The sequence below is a fragment of the Sebastes umbrosus genome, chromosome 4, assembly GCF_015220745.1.
Source record: "Sebastes umbrosus isolate fSebUmb1 chromosome 4, fSebUmb1.pri, whole genome shotgun sequence".
NCBI lineage: Eukaryota > Metazoa > Chordata > Actinopteri > Perciformes > Sebastidae > Sebastes > Sebastes umbrosus.
This window is the reverse complement of record NC_051272.1, coordinates 8955360-8973392: the sequence shown is the minus strand read 5'-3', so window position 1 is coordinate 8973392 and position 18033 is coordinate 8955360. Positions and strand designations below refer to the sequence as shown.

Sequence of the window (18033 nt, the reverse complement as noted above, 5' to 3'; positions counted from 1 at the left end):
AGCGAGCAAGCGCGAGCCCGACTCTGACTTTCGTTGATTTCAAGGCCACAGGTGTCGCTGTTAACAAGCATTTCTGAAAGTTACAAATAGTCCCTTTAAAGAGTTTATTTAGCTTAAGAAGGATTTTCTCAACACATAAAGGAACACTTCATCCTTCATGAACATTCAACATCAACACATCTGGAGATACGTGGTTGTCACTGGACAGGAAGGGGATGAAGGATTATAATCTGAAAAGATACTCAAGTACAAGTACCTCCGATTTGTACTCAAATACAGGACTTAAGTAAATGTACTTAGTTACATTCCACCACTTACCTGTAACAGAGTATTTTTACAGTATGGTATTACATTGGTGGACTCAGGATGTAAAGTGCCCTCTTGGTAAACCCATGTCTGAAAAAACGCAGCAAAACTGCCCTGTAGTGTGTTGACCCTAAATTTATTTTAATTCCCTTTATCCCTTATTAATGTTATCAAGGTCATTTTAATGAGTTTTTAAATTAATACTGTATTACTGTTGGATAGATTATCTGCTAAATAAGGGATTTTTTAGAAGTCAAACTTCCCTTAAACTTGACCAACTAACACAAAATGTACACCTTTTTTTTCAACTAAGTGAAAATTAAGGGATGGCTGAGTTTAAACCCTGCCATGAACCACTAAACTGTATCTTACAATAATCCATTAATTAACTGCAAATTTGATTACTTAATTACTTTAATTAAATTTTAAGGCGTACCTGTAATGGTGTTTTTATAAACATGAAGAGTTTTGTGTTGTGTTTCTGTTGCAGGTGTTCAGTGGGAACAGGAAACAGCTGCTGGACCAATCACAGTGAAGGAGAGACCTCTAGAGTGACAAAACAAAATAACAACTTTTAAAATGTAGGAGATTAAAGCTCGTTACTCTGATGAGATCTGGTTTGTGTGTGTGTTTTTTTTCTCTCGTGGTTTAAATCACAAGAAGTACAACAGAGTTTCCATCCTGCTGATGATTCAGTGGGTCCAATAGATTTTTCCTAACGCTCTGATATTGTCACGGTCTGGCGCTGTGCCCAGAGGCCGTTGGACTTTTCCTTTTTGTTAAGACTTCCGACTATCTTGTGTTCATCTATTTAGTGGCTTATTGGTTCTGAAATTGTCTTGAGTATTTTGGGGGTTTTCTGTTATATGCCTGGTTACATTCATTCTAGTGTTTCCTGTTTTATTTTGATAAGTTCACTGCTCTTGTGTCTTGTCTGGTTTTACTTCCTGCCTTTCTCCTTTAGTGATTGTCTGCCCCGCCCTGATTTGTTCCACTTGTGTTCAATCACCCTGTTCTTCTGGTGTATTTAGTCTGTGTGTTTCCCCTTTTTCTCTGTCAGTTCGTTGTCGCTCCTCATGTGTAGTGTGTCACCTTTGACAGAGTTTTTCAAGTGTTTTGTATTTCAAGTTTATTCCATGGGATTGTTTTATGTGAACCTGCCTGACGGACCAGCTGCATGTTTGTTCCTGGTAAGTTTTCTTTAATTAAATCCTTCACCTCTGACTGCTGCCTCCTCATCCTTACCTGCATCTTGGGTCCAAGCCTGTAATCCCAGAAATCCTGACAGATATATCAGACTTTGTTATTTCAATAATACAGAAATCCACCAAAAAAACATGGACGCCTCACATCAGCTGGATTAACGAGTAATAGGATATATTTGGCGACCCCTTTTAGCATTTTTTATTTTTATTTTTTTAATCCGTCCGAAAGAAAGACACCATCCATGATCAGTTAGCTAGTGGACTAGTAGCGTCAGAACGCCGCCAGGGAGTAGATGAAAAGTTCAAGCTTCGCTGCCTCATGGTGCGTGTCCACAGGGGTGTTTTTTTATCGCGAGAGATCGCCTCGCTTCCCAGCATTGGACTCTTGATGGGCTGCTACTAGACACAAGGCACTCGGTACCTGATTGGACGAATGCTTTCCCTCGTAGGCTGCTGCTCCCAGCTTTCAAACCGGAACCAACATGGCGGCTGAAATGGCTGAATGACTGAAATGTTTCTGAAAACATTTTATTTGAGAAATAAGCCATGCAGTTGCTGAATCGGTCGTTATTTTGGACCGACAACGGTTAGTTTAAAGTTTTCTCGGGAGTTTCCGGAGGCATCGAGTCACGCTGTCTGGACGCCCCTGATTTGCATGAAGTAGCCTAGACCTCAACTTTATGCAAATGAGGAGCGGCCAACATGACGCCCCGTCTCTCGAATCGCGCCGCCACGCTACCAGAATGCATTGCACGCCTGCTTATAGACAATGAATGACTGACATGTACCATCAGCTGTCCAGGCTGGACGGACCCACGGCGGAGACGCGGGATTACAATGTGGTGGCCCCAACGTGCTGCTGCATTCTGCTCACCTAGGACTGGATGCCAGTATGGGGGACCGACTGCTCCACAGGTTGCACGGCATGGAGGATGTTCCCACTGTAACATACTGGATGTTACGTCATCCTCAACGGACTAACGGGCTTCTAGTGACACATTACGCAAACATGTGGTTCGTTAATCCAGACCGCCATGATGGTTTTTAAGAAATCTTGTAAACTGTCGTTTTACTACTTAATTTGACACTGAACATAACAAAGTTCTTGTTGCTGATCTGTCTCCAAGACGGTGTAATTGTAACTGAGGAATCTTTCTTAGGCTGGTGGATATATGACACTCGCCACTGGGTGTTGGTCAAGACACAAAACGAAACTCTCTGTTAACTGTTAAGTCCTCTCTTCTTTATTGATGGATGTAGGTTATGTATGTGTGGTCTATGTGTGTTGTGGTCCTAAAGAAACAAACAGAGAAATACAATATCAGCTCACTTGACTAAAAGTAACTTACAATTTACCTAAATAATATAAGCAACTTAAACAGCGGTATTTCTTGTGTTAATAATATAGCCACCGTGAACTCAATACTGTACATTTACACATAACCTGACAGCCACTACATACTGTAAAACCGTTTCTTTCAGTACAATATACACACTGATTACCACAATACTATATAGCTGAATTAATGTAATGAATAAACAGTGACATGTGGTGGCATACAGCTCAGCCTTAATTAATGACACTTAATTACCTACAGACTGAACACGAGCTGAACACGAGGCAATGTGTAATGAGACGCATTTAACCACTCTATACAGTAGACAATACTATAACAGAAATATAGCAATATACTCAAATATCAATGCACGTGAATAAAGACTATGGAGAGCCTGATATCACTCCAATAGCATGCTATTAGCCTATACTGTAAGCACAGCACGGTACTTTTGAAGCACAAGATAAACCAGCACAGAAAGGAATAAATTGACAGTTTCTACATAGTAGTCAAAAGAGAGCAAATAAGAAACCACTTACTGTATGTCATGAACGCACAACAACACATGAATTAGCTCCCTCTACTCAGCCACAAACCAACCACCAAGCCTCTGCTTCCCCTGGTGCTTACTAGGATATTACTTCAGTCAGCCAGCAGGGAGCGTATTTTGACTGTCACTACATACTCATAGAAAGGTGGGAATTAAGTGATACAGTTATTATAAACCTAATAAACAGTAGGAACTTTCATATAAACAAATTCTGAACTTTGCATTATCATAGTTCTATTACAGTCCAGGTCTTTTTAACAGTAATACTCCCTCATGGCAGATTGTTTTTTTTCCACTTTTATTTGTAACCAAACCACACGTGCACACGGCGCCCGCCATCAGAGTCCTGTCCAGCTACTGGCTCTGAATCAGCAGCTGGTTACTGTTGTCAGAGACTGACCGCAAATAACCAACACAACATTTAGCCGGTGCAAAATTGATGAAACGCAACAGATAAACATCGGCCACTGCTATCGGCAAATGTCATCATATTTCGGCAGTCAGCAAAATAAATATCGGACAATACCGATGTTCAGACGATAACTCGGTGCATCCCTAATTATTTTAACCCTCGCACAACCAACTCTTAGGTCATAACTATTCTCTACCATCCGTCCCATGTGACTTGAACGTTAGCATGCTCTTTGCTGCAGAGTTCAGCGGCTCCAAGCTTCTCAACCGACTTCATTACGTCTTCAATTATCCAAAAAAAATCAGTGTTCTGAGACAATTGGTTAAAAAGATCTGTGTGTGATTAACAGGCAGCTCCACCATCACACTCATATACACACATTATTCTCGATGAAAGTCAAATCACAAAGATGTAAAAAACCCTGTGGAAACTTGTTGACTTTGTTAAACTTTCCACTGTGCAATAGCAATATTCAATATTCTGTGCAATGTCAACAATATCTTACTGACTTTATCTTTATTGTTTGCTTGCTTATTTATTAGATCTTGTTTTGTTTTTTACTGATGCTTCTTGTTGTTTGCACTGTATTCCTTTGTTGCTATAATCCTGCAAATTATTAATTAATTAATAAAGGATTCTCATTTTATCTATGCAGTTTGCAGAGAGGTGGACACTATAGGAAATAAAAATACACAACAGACATAACTTTTCTTCTTCTCTAGTGTTTAAAACCACTGCAGTTGAAAATTTTATGATCAGATTTTGTTGATGTTCCAAATATCTGTCAATTTTGTACCAATATGAATTAATCCTTAATTTACCCTGAAAACATACAAGAGATCACTTAATTTGTCCTTTAATTTGAAATTATAAAAACTAAAACCCTTAAAACACCTTATTAAAATACAATTAAGTCACATGGATATGTTTCTTATTCATTAATAAATAGTTTATGATGATTTTAATAGTCTTGAAGGCAGGTAATGCAGTCTTCACAATAAATCAGACTACATTAGATAATATCAATCAGTGCTGTAAAATCAGTGTGTTGTAAGTAGCAATGTGAGAGATCAGAGGAAAAAAGGAAATAAAACATAATGATCAGAATCTGGAAAAACAATGTATACACCCTAAATCACCAATAATATACATTTTTCATTAAATTAAAGAGAATATTTCTGTAGAAAATCAAATGGTTGTTCTACTCAGTGTGATTGACAGGAGAGATGATCAGAGGGGCAGAGTTTTTACCACCATAGTTAGAACCGGGACTAAAGTATGGGTAGAGTTTCTCAGTGAAGCAGCAGCCAGTAAAGGAGTAGATAAGAGCTGCAGCATCAACATCATAAAAGGAGACCAGACCCTCCTCATAATCCACAAACACCCCCACCTTCTCAGGCTGAGACTTCAGAGAGAGACAGACTGGCGGGCCAGCAAAAGCTTTGTACTCATTTTCATTCCTCAACCATATCGACCAGTAACCATTCTGAGGAGACGGTGTGATTCCTCCCTTCCTGTTGATCGACTCTCTGGCCACTCCTAAATCCCACTCAGTCTTCCCTTTAACCTGAACCTCGTAGTAAAACCTCCCTGAAGAGAATCTCTGCTTTGCTAAGACACAAGCACAATAATCAAATCTCTCTGGGTTGTCTGGGAGATTCTTCTTTACATCACCATGTTTAACTTGTTTTCCATCATCAGACGGGATGAGTTTGGGATGTGCTGTATCAGGATCAAGTGTCACATCCACTGCAGACTGCTGGAGCCTCTTCAGCTCGGCCTCAGCGAGCAGCTTCTTCATCTGTTTAATAAGCGTCTCCTCCAGCTGATTCACAGCTCTCCTCACAGTCCCCTCATATGAAGGTGGACAGACTTCGACTTCTGTCCAGTTCTTGGTGGGTGGAGCAGCGTTCAGGAATATGAAGCTTTGGAGGAGGTGGAGGTGGTCTTCAGAGCGTGAGAGCTGCACCACCTCAGTGCTTCTCTTCTTCAGCTCAGAGATTTCCTGTTCCAGCTCTTTGATGAAGCCTTCAGCCTGTTTCTCTGTCTTTCTCTGCTTCTCTCTGATCGTATCGATGAGCTCGGCCTGGCTTCTCTCAACAGACTCCTTCAGAGCGGTGAAGACCTGAACACCATCTGCTATCTCTCTGTCTGCATCTTCCTTACTGAGCCCCACTGAGTGTTTCATCTCCTGAATCTTCAGTCGTCTCTTCTGGATCATCTGCTGAATTTCAGCCTCTGTCTTCCCCAGCTCGGCCTTCTTTCCTTCATATTCTTCTTTCAGAGGAACAACGTCATGTGTCTTGTGGTCTGAATAAGTGCAGAGCATGCAGACACACATCTGGTCGGTCTTACAGAACAGCTCCAGCAGTTTATCGTGCTTCGTACACATCCTGCCTTCCAGGTTCTCCACAGGGTCGATCAGCTGATGTCTTTTCAGACCTGACGTTGTCAGATGAGGCTCCAGGTGAGTCTCACAGTAGGAGACCAGACACACCAGGCAGGACTTCAGGGCCTTCAGTTTGGTTCCAGTGCAGAGGTCACAGGGAACTTCTCCTGGTTTGGCAGCTTGTTGCTCTGAGCTGCTGCTGCTGCTGCTGGCTTTCTGTTGAGCTGACTGTCTGAACTGAGCAGCCATCTCAGAGATGAAAGTATTGACCTGCAGCTCAGGTCTTGTGGAGAAAACCTTCTGACAGTTGGGACACTGAAACGGGACTTTAATATCCCAGTGTTGAGTGATGCAGGTTTTACAGAAGTTGTGTCCACATGGTGTGGTGACTGGATCAGTGAACACATCCAGACAGATGGAGCACAGAAACTGATCTTCAGTCAGCAGACAGCTGGCAGCAGACATATCTACACACTGAGGACAAAAAACAAAACTGTAATTACATATCTTTTGATTATTTGTTTAATAAAATCAAACACACACAGTAAGTTGGCTGTTTTTTTGCTTTTTACCTGCCCTTAACACATTTATTACAATTTACTGTGATATATTTGTCCAGTAATTTATTTAATTTTTTGTCTTATTGAAGCGTCTGAGGGAGCCGAGCAAAGTATGAATCTCCTTCTCTATCTAAAGAGCGTTAGAGTCAGAGAGTCAGCTTGGACAAAGAGGAGGAAGAGGAGGATCAGAGAGAGAGGATGAAGATACAGAGAGCAGAGAATCAGACACATTCGATGTGCAGAAGAAAAGATGGAAGCTACTGCTCTGGACTGCAGGACATTATATATATAATATCATTTCTCTCCACAACCCCCACGGCCACCGATGGACCTCAGTGAAACATTTGCCCTCAGGGGAACTTCCTGTCTGAGTAGAGCTGAGGTTTGGAGTTCAGACAGGAAACAGGTCTGTGAATTAGCTCAAACTAATGTTAGCTGTGATTGTATTCTGTCTAACCTTAACTAGCCGGAGTTCAGTCACTGTGGTTTACCTCTGTTTAGTATTTCGGGCAACATTTCCAGGTTGTTTTGATCTATTCTTTAAACAGATGTAAAACAGTCAGATTCTGGTTTGAACTATATTTAGTTAGTGCATTTAGTCTCTGTAGGTCAGTGTACTCACCAGTGTTTGGCAGAGATTCTGCTGTGTTGTTGATAAAAAGCTGCTGGATTCAGTTGAATGTTTCTTTAGAGAGAAACGGAGAGACTCGTCTCGACTGCAGCTCTGCTGTCGCTCAGACAAACTTTCACTTTCATACCAGGAAATGTGACGCTGAAGCTCTCCTCTTTCAGAGTTGCTCCACCTCTCAGTGGCCCGCCGCCAACAGGGAGTGGTGGAGGAAGTATTTAGATCTGATCCTTTTTTTTCTCCACTACAAGTAAAAGTCCTGCATTCAAAACCCTTACTTAGAGCCCAATATGCATGAAGTACTGATAGTAAAAGTATTGATTGAGCAGTAAAATGTTCCCTGTCAGTGTTTTACTATTATATCTGATGTTTCTGGATTAATATTACTGCTGCATTAATGTGTATGTTGCATTTTAACTCATTTATATCCTGTTGGCTAGTTTAATCAACAGCAATGCATCATGGTCTATAAGATCATCATGTGTTTGTAGCGCCGCTGTCCTGTGAGAACCACGTATCTCTAAAAAGTCAACCCTTCATGGTGTCAAACAAAACAGCTCTGCTTTAAGCTTTGTGACGATGCATTTTCCAGCTGATCTAAGAGTTTTTTTAAAGAGTTTATTTAGCTTAAGAAGGATTTGCTCAACACATAAAGGAACACTTCACCCTTCACAAACATTCAACATGAACACATCTAGAGATATGTGGTTATCACTGGACAGGAAGGGGATGAAGGATTATAATCTGAAAAGATACTCAAGTACAAGTACCTCAGATTTGTACTTAACTACAGGACTTAAGTAAATGTACTTAGTTACATTCCACCATTTACCTGTAACAGAGTATTTTTACAGTATGGTATTACATTGGTGGACTCAGGATGTAAAGTGCCCTCTAGGGAGTCCATCCAGTGGAGGAAATGTGATAAAATGCCCTCTGGAGTGTCTCTCCAGTGGAGAAAATGTGATGGGAAGTCTCTTGTGTTACATCAAGCAGTAATACTAAGAGGTGATGGATTAAAATCTCTTAATGTGAAGAGATGAAAGAATTTAAAACCTATTTAATTGTTTTGTATGAGGCAGAACTTTTGATTCAACAGGTGGAGGGAGGCCAGCGGCAGCCTTCAAGGAAAAGGTGAGTGGGTGGACTCCAAAACCAGTCGGACGAGCTTTTCCACTCCAACTGGATTCAGCAGAGAGACGGCACATGCTGCTCGGGCCAACCTGAGTCTACTGTTCTGTAAACAAAATACCACATACAGCACTGAAAATATACAGACTGAACTTTAATGCTGAATTAAAGAATTAGAGTTGTGGAATTTAGGTTTAGCCTGGTTCATGGCATATAAAGGCCTTTTAGAGAGTGACTGAATTCCTTTTTAAATTTTTACCTTAAATTTCTATTAATTCCTTTATTAATGTAATCAAGGTCATTTTCATGAGTTTTTAAATTAATACTGTATTACTGTTGGATGGATTATCTGCTAAATAAGGGTTTTTTTAGAAGTCAAATTTCCCTTAAACTTGACCAACTAACACAAAAGCTATCCCTTAATTTATACCTTTTTTTCAACTAAGTGAAAATTAAGGGATGGCTGATTTTAAACCATGCCATGAACCACTAAACTGTATCTTACAATAATCCATTAATTAACTGAAAATTTGATTACTTAATTACTTAAATTTAATTTTAAGGCCTACCTGTAATGGTGTTTTTATAAACATGAAGAGTTTTGTGTTGTGTTTCTGTTGCAGGTGTTCAGTGGGAACAGGAAACAGCTGCTGGACCAATCACAGTGAAGGAGAGACCTCTAGAGTGAGAAAACAAAATAACAACTTTTAAAATGTAGGAGATTAAAGCTCGTTACTCTGATGAGATCTGGTTTGTGTGTGTTTTTTTTCTCTCGTGGTTAAATCAGAAGAAGTACAACTGAGTTTCCAACCTGCTGATGATTCAGTGGGTCCAATAGATTTTTCTGAACGCTCTGATATTGTCACGGTCTGGCGCTGTGCCCAGAAGCCGTTGGATTTTTCCTTTTTGTTAAGACTTCCGACTATCTTGTGTTCATCTATTTAGTGGCTTATTGGTTCTGAAATTGTCTTGAGGATTTTGGGGGTTTTCTGTTATATGCCTGGTTACATTAATTCTAGTGTTTCCTGTTTTATTTTGATAAGTTCACTCCTCTTGTGTCTTGTCTGGTTTTACTTCCTGCCTTTCTCCTTTTGTGATTGTCTGCCCCGCCCTGATTTGTTCCACTTGTGTTCAATCACCCTGTTCTTCTGGTGTATTTAGTCTGTGTGTTTCCCCTTTTTCTCTGTCAGTTCGTTGTCGCTCCTCATGTGTAGTGTGTCACCTTTGAGAGAGTTTTTCCAGTGTTTTGTATTTCAAGTTTATTCCTTTGGATTGTCTTATGTGAACCTGCCTGACGGACCAGCTGCATGTTTGTTCCTAGTAAGTTTTCTTTCATTAAATCCTTCACCTCTGACTGCTGCCTCCGCATCCTTACCTGCATCTTGGGTCCAAGCCTGTTATCCCAGAAATCCTGACAGATATATCTGACTTAGGTATTTCAATAATACAGAAATCCACCAACAAACTGAAAAAAACATGGACGCCTCACATCAGCTGGATTAACGAGTAATAGGATATATTTGGCGACTCCATTTTAGCATTTTTAATTTTAATTTTTTTAATCCATCCGAGAGAACAACGCCATCGGCGATCAGTTAGCTAGTGGACTAGTAGCATCAGAACGCCGCCAGGGAGCAGATGAAAAGTTCCAGCTTTGCTGCCTCATGGTGCTTGTCCACAGGGGTGTTTTATTATTGCGAGGGATCGCCTCGCTTCCCAGCATTGGACACTTGATGGGCTGCTACCAGACACAAGGCACTCTGTACCTGACTGGACGAACGCTTTCTCCCATGGACTGCTGCTCCCAGCTTTCAAACCTGAACCAACATGGCGGCTCGTTTGGAAACTTTCTTCTCTTATATCACAAAAATAGTTCACTGAAATGTTTCTTAAAACATTTTATGTTAGAAATAATCCATGCAGTTGCTGAATCTGTCTTTATTTTGGACCGACAACGGTTATTTTAAAAGTTTCTCTGGAGTTTCCAGAGGCATCGAGTCATGCTGGTCGGACGCCCCTGATTTACATAAAGTAGCCTAGACCTCAACTTTATGCAAATGAGGAGCAGCCAACGTGACGCCCCGTCTCTTGAATCGCACCGACACGCTACCAGAATGCATTTCACAGCTGCTTACATAGACAATGCATATGAAGCGTGAAAAGGACAGAGGCTGACATGTAATATCAGCTGTCCGGGCTGGACGGACCCACGGCGGAGACGCGGGATTACAATGTGGCGGCCCCGACGTGCTGCTGCACTCTGCTCACCTGGGACTGGATACCGGTATGGGGGACGAACTGCTGCACAGGCTGCACGGCATGGAGGATGTTCCCACTGTAACATACTGGATGTTACGTCATCCTCATCGGACTAACTGGCTTCTAGTGACACATTACGCACACATGTGGTTCGTTAATCCAGATCGCCATGATGGTTTTTAAGAAATCTTGTAAACTGTCGTTTTACTGCTTAATTTGACACTGAACATAACAACATTCTTGTTGCTGATCTGTCTCCAAGACGGTGTAATTGTAATTGAGGAATCTTTCTTAGGCTGGTGGATATATGACACTCGCCACTGGGTGTTGGTCAAGACACAAAACTCCACTCTCTGTTAACTGTTAAGTCCTCTCTTCTTTATTGATGGATGTAGGTTATGTATGTGTGGTCTATGTGTGTTGTGGTCCTACAGAAACAAACAGAGAAATACAATATCAGCTTACTTGACTAAAAGTAACTTACAATTTACCTAAATAATATAAGCAACTTAAACAGCAGTATTTCTTGTGTTAATAATATAGCCACCATGAACTCAATACTGTACATTTACACATAACCTGACAGCCACTACATACTGTAAAACCGTTTCTTTCAGTACAATATACACACTGATTACCACAATACTATATAGCTGAATTAACGTAATGAATAAGCAGTGACATGTGTTGGCATACAGCACAGCCTTAATTAATGACACTTAATTACCTACAGACTGAACATGAGCTGAACACGAGCTGAACACAAGGCAATATGTAATGAGACACATTTAACCACTCTATACAGTAGACAATACTATAACAGAAATATAGCAATATACTCAAATATCAATGCACGTGAATAAAGACTATGGAGAGCCTGATATCACTCCAATAGCATGCTATTAGCCTATACTGTAAGCACAGCACGGTACTTTTGAAGCACAAGATAAACCAGCACAAAAAGGAATAAATTGACAGTTTCTACATAGGAGTCAAAAGAGAGCAAATAAGAAACCTCTTACTGTATGTCATGAACGCACAACAACACATGAATTATCTCCCTCTACTCAGCCACAAACCAACCACCAAGCCTCTGCTTCCCCTGGTGCTTACTAGGATATTACTTCAGTCAGCCAGCAGGGAGCGTATTTTGACTGTCACTACATACTCATAGAAAGGTGGGAATTAAGTGATACAATTATTATAAACCTAATAAACAGTAGGAACTTTCATACAAACAAATTCTGAACTTTGCATTATCATAGTCCTATTACAGTCCAGGCCTTTCTAACAGTAATACTCCCTCATGGCAGATTGTTTTTTTTCCACTTTTATTTGTAACCAAACCACACGTGCACACGGCGCCCGCCATCAGAGTCGTGTCCAGCTACTGGCTCTGAATCAGCAGCTGGTTACTGTTGTCAGAGACCGACCGCAAATAACCAACACAACATTTAGCCGGTGCAAAATTGATGAAACGCAACAGATAAACATCGGCCACTGCTATCGGCAAATGTCATCATATTTGGGCAGTCAGCAAAATAAATATCGGACAATACCGATGTTCAGACGATAACTCGGTGCATCCCTAATTATTTTAACCCTCGCACAACCAACTCTTAGGTCATAACTATTCTCTACCATCCGTCCCATGTGACTTGAACGTTAGCATGCTCTTTGCTGCAGAGTTCAGCGGCTCCAAGCTTCTCAACCGACTTCATTACGTCTTCAATTATCCAAAAAAAATCAGTGTTCTGAGACAATTGGTTAAAAAGATCTATGTGTGATTAACAGGCAGCTCCACCATCACACTCATATACACAGATTTTTATCGATGAAAGTGAAATCACAAAGATGTAAAACATCCTGTGGAAACTTGTTGACTTTGTTAAACTTTCCACTGTGCAATAGCAATATTCAATATTCTGTGCAATATCAACAATATCTTACTGACTTTATCTTTATTGTTTGCTTGCTTATTTATTAGATCTTGTTTTGTTTTTTACTGATGCTTCTTGTTGTTTGCACTGTATCCCTTTGCTGCTATAATCCTGCAAATTATTAATTAATTAATAAAGGATTCTCATTTTATCTATGCAGTTTGCAGAGAGGTGGACACTATAGGAAATAAAAATACACAACAGACATAACTTTTCTTCTTCTCTAGTGTTTAAAACCACTGCAGCTGAAAATTTTATGATCAGATTTTGTTGATGTTCCAAATATCTGTCAATTTTGTACCAATATGAATTAATCCTTAATTTACCCCTGAAAACATACCAGAGATCCCTTAATTTGTCCTTTAATTGGAAATTATAAAAACTAAAGCCCTTAAAACACCTTATTAAAATACTATTAAGGTACATGAAATGTTTCTTATTCATTAATAAATTGTTTATGATAATTTTAACAGTCTTGAAGGCAGGTAATGCAGTCATTAGAATAAATTAGACAACATTAGATAATACCAATCAGTGCTGTAAAATCAGTGTGTTGTAAGTAGCAATGTGAGAGATCAGAGGAAATAAAGGAAATAAAACGTAATGATCAGAATCTGGGAAAACAATGTATACACCCTAAATCACCAATAATATACATTCATTACATTAAATGATAGAGAATATTTCTGCAGAAAATCAAATGGTTGTTCTACTCAGTGTGATTGACAGGAGAGATGATCAGAGGGGCAGAGTTTTTACCACCACAGTTGGAACAGGGACTAAAGTATGGGTAGAGTTTCTCACTGAAGGAGCAGCCAGTAAAGGAGTAGATAAGAGCTGCAGCATCAACGTCATAAAAGGAGACCAGACCCTCCTCATAATCCACAAACACCCCCACCTTCTCAGGCTTCGGCTTCAGAGAGAGACGGACTCTAGGGTCAGCAAGAGCTTTGTACTCATTTTCATTACTCAAACATATCGTCCAGTAACCATTCTGAGGAGTCAGTGTGATTATTCCCTTCCTGTTGATCGACTCTCTGACCACTCCTAAAAACCACTTAGTCTTCCCTTTAACCTGAACCTCGTAGTAAAACCTTCCTGAAGAGAAACTCTGCTTTGCTAAGACACAAGTATCAGTATCAAATCTCTCTGGGTTGTCTGGGAGATCCTTCTCTACATCACTATCATGTACTTGTTTTCCATCATCAGACAGGATGAGGTCGGGATGTGCTGTATCAGGATCAAGTGTCACATCCACTGCAGACTGCTGGACCCTCTTCAGCTCGGCCTCAAACAGCTTCTTCATCTGTTTACTGAGCGTCTCCTCCAGCTGATTCACAGCTCTCCTTAGAGTCCCCTCATATGAAGGTGGACAGACTTCGACTTCTGTCCAGTCCTTGGTGGGTGGAGCAGCGTTCAGGGACGTGAAGCTTTGGAGGAGGTGAAGGTGGTCTTCAGAGCGTGAGAGCTGCACCACTTCAGTGCTTCTCTTCTTCAGCTCAGAGATTTCCTGTTCCAGCTCTTTGATGAAGCCTTCAGCCTGTTTCTCTGTCTTTCTCTGCTTCTCTTTGATCGTGTCGATGAGCTCGGCCTGGCTTCTCTCAACAGACTCCTTTAGAGCGGTGAAGACCTGAACACCATCTGCTATCTCTCTGTCTGCATCTTCCTTACTGAGCCCCACTGAGTGTTTCATCTCCTGAATCTTCAGTTGTCTCTTCTGGATCATCTGCTGAATTTCAGCCTCTGTCTTCCCCAGCTGGGCCTTCTTTCCTTCATATTCTTCTTTCAGAGGAACAACATCATGTGTCTTGTGGTCTAAAACAGTGCAGAGCATGCAGACACACATCTGGTCGGTCTTACAGAACAGCTCAAGCAGTTTATCGTGCTTCGTACACATCCTGCCTTCCAGGTTCTCCACAGGGTCGATCAGCTGATGTCTTTTCAGGCCTGACCTTGTCAGATGAGGCTCCAGGTGAGTCTCACAGTAGGAGTCCAGACACACCAGGCAGGACTTCAGGGCCTTCAGTTTGGTTCCAGTGCAGACGTCACAGGGAACTTCTCCTGGTTTGGCAGCCTGTTGCTCTGAGCTGCTGCTGCTGGCTTTCTGTTGAGCTGACTGTCTGAACTGAGCAGCCACCTCAGAGATGAAAGTATTGACCCGCAGCTCAGGTTTAGAGTTGAAAACCTCTTGACAGTTGGGACACTGAAACGGGACATTAACATCCCAGTGCTGAGTGATGCAGGTTTTACAGAAGTTGTGTCCACATGGTGTGGTGACTGGATCAGTGAACACATCCAGACAGATGGAGCACAGAAACTGATCTTCAGTCAGCAGACAGCTGGCAGCAGACATATCTACACTCTGAGGACAAAAAACAAAACTGAAATTACATATCTTTTGATTATTTGTTTAATAAAATCAAACACACACAGTAAGTTTGGCTGGTATTTTGCTTTTTACCTGCCCTCAACACATTTATTACAATTTACTGTGATATAATTATCCAGTAATTTACTTTATTAATTGTTTTATTGAAGCGTCTGAGGCAGCAGAGCAAAATAAAAATCACCTTCTCTGTCTAAAGAGCGTTAGAGTCAGAGAGTCAGCTTGGACAAAGAGGAGGAAGAGGAGGATCAGAGAGAGAGGATGAAGATACAGAGATTAGAGAATCAGACACATCCGATGTGCAGAAGAAAAGATGGAAGCTACTGCTCTGGACTGCAGGACATTATATATATAATATAATTTCTCTCCACAACCCCCACGGCCACCGATGGACCTCAGTGAAACATTTGCCCTGAGGGGAACTTCCTGTCTGAGTAGAGCTGAGGTTTGGAGTTCAGACAGGAAACAGGTCTGTGAATTAGCTCAAACTAATGCTAGCTGTGACTGTATTCTGTCTAACCTTAACTAGCCGGAGTTCAGTCACTGTGGTTTACCTCTGTTTAGTATTTCTGGCAACATTTCCAGGTTGTTTTGATCTATTCTTTAAACAGATGTAAAACAGTCAGATTCTGGTTTGAACTATATTTAGTTAGTGCATTTAGTCTCTGTAGGTCAGTGTACTCACCAGTGTTTGGCAGAGATTCTGCTGTGTTGTTGATAAAAAGCTGCTGGATTCAGTTGAATGTTTCTTTAGAGAGAAACAGAGAGACTCGTCTCGACTGCAGCTCTGCTGTCTCTCAGACAAACTTTCACTTTCATACCAGGAAATGTGACGCTGAAGCTCTCCTCTTTCAGTGTTGCTCCACCTCTCAGTGGCCCGTCGCCAACAGGGAGTGGTGGAGGAAGTATTCAGACCTGATCCTTTATTTTCTCCACTACAAGTAAAAGCCCTGCATTCAAAACCCTTACCTACAGCCAAATATGCATGAAGTACTGATAGTAAAAGTATTGATTGAGCAGTAAAATGTTCCTGTCAGTGTTTTACTATTATATCTGATGTTTCTGGATTAATATTACTGCTGCATTAATGTGTATGTTGCATTTTAACTCATTTATATATTGTTAGCTAATTTAATCAACAGCAATGCATCATGGTCTGTAAGATCATCATGTGTTTGTAGCGCCGCTGTCCTGTGAGAACCACGTATCTCTAAAAAGTCAACCTTTCATTGGTGTCAAACAAAACAGCTCTGCTTTAAGCTTTGTGACGATGCATTTTCCAGCTGATCTAAGAGTTTTTTTTAAAGAGTTTATTTAGCTTAAGAAGGATTTGCTCAACACATAAAGGAAAATTCGATCCTGCACAAACATTCAACATCAACACATCTGGAGATATGTGGTTGTCACTGGACAGGAAGAGGATGAAGGATTATAATCTGAAAAGATATTCAAGTACAAATACCTCAGATTTGTACTTAACTACAGGACTTAAGTAAATGTACTTAGTTACATTCCACCACTTACCTGTAACAGAGTATTTTAACAGTATGGTATTACATTGGTGGACTCAGGATGTAAAGTGCCCTCTAGGGAGTCCGTCCAGTGGAGGAAATGTGATGGGAAATCTCTTGTGTTACATCAAGCAGTGATACTTAGAGGTTATGGATTAAAATCTCATAATGTGAAGAGATGAAAGAATTTAAAACCTATTTAATTGTTTTGTACGAGGCAGAAGTTTTGATTCAACAGGTGGAGGGAGGCCAGCAGCAGCCTCCAAGGAAAAGGTGAGTGGGAGGACTCCAAAACCAGTCGGACGAGCTTTTCCACTCCAACTGGATTCAGCAGAGAGACGGCACATGCTGCTCGGGCCAACCTGAGTCTACTGTTCTGTAAACAAAATACCACACACAGCACTGAAAATATACAGACTGAACTTTAATGCTTCATTAAAGAATTAGTGTTGTGTAATTTGAGTTTAGCCTGGTTCATGGCATATAAAGGCCTTTTAAAGTGTGACTGAACTGTTGCAGGTGTTCAGTGGGAACAGGAAACAGCTGTTGGACCAATCACAGTGAAGGAGAGACCTCTAGAGTGACAAAACAAAATAACAACTTTTAAAATGTAGGAGATTAAAGCTCGTTACTCTGATGAGATCTGGTTTTCTGCGGGGTTTTTTCTCGTGGTTTAAATCAGAAGAAGTACAACTGAGTTTCCAACCTGCTGATGATTCAGTGGGTCCAACAGATTTTTCTGAACGCTCTGATATTGTCACGGTCTGGCGCTGTGCCCAGAGGCCGTTGGACTTTTACTTTTTGTTAAGACTTACGACTAACTTGTGTTCATCTATTTAGTGACTTATTGGTTCTGAAATTGTCTTGAGGATTTTAGGGGTTTTCTGTTATATGCCTGGTTACATTAATTCTAGTGTTTCCTGTTTTATTTTGATAGGTTCACTCCTCTTGTGTCTTGTCTGGTTTTACTTCCTGCCTTTCTCCTTTTGTGATTGTCTGCCCCGCCCTGATTTGTTCCACTTGTGTTCAATCACCCTGTTCTTCTGGTGTATTTAGTCTGTGTGTTTCCCCTTTTTCTCTGTCAGTTCGTTGTCGCTCCTCATGTGTAGTGTGTCACCTTTGAGAGAGTTTTTCCAGTGTTTTGTATTTCAAGTTTATTCCATGGGATTGTCTTATGTGAACCTGCCTGACGGACCAGCTGCATGTTTGTTCCTGGTAAGTTTTCTCTCATTTAATCCTTCACCTCTGACTGCTGCCTCCGCATCCTTACCTGCATCTTGGGTCCAAGCCAGTTATCCCAGAAATCCTGACAGATATATCTGACTTTGGTATTTCAATAATACAGAAATCCACCAACAAACTAAAAGAAACATGAACGCCTCACATCAGCCGGATTAACGAGTAATAGGATATATTTGG

General features: G+C 40.8%; 2 protein-coding genes across 2 annotated transcripts; both read right to left on the bottom strand.

Moving 5' to 3' along the window:
• Positions 1-4742: 4742 nt before the first annotated feature.
• LOC119486137 (E3 ubiquitin-protein ligase TRIM21-like) lies at positions 4743-7515 on the bottom strand. Its single transcript, XM_037766018.1, is given in 3 exon segments — positions 4743-6673; positions 7382-7483; positions 7486-7515. Coding segments are annotated over 3 exon segments (1794 nt in total). The 3' UTR covers positions 4743-5011.
• A 5684-nt stretch (positions 7516-13199) lies between these two features.
• On the bottom strand, positions 13200-15922 carry LOC119486143 (zinc finger protein RFP-like). Its single transcript, XM_037766032.1, is given in 3 exon segments — positions 13200-15079; positions 15789-15902; positions 15905-15922. Coding segments are annotated over 3 exon segments (1785 nt in total). The 3' UTR covers positions 13200-13426.
• Positions 15923-18033: the final 2111 nt, after the last annotated feature.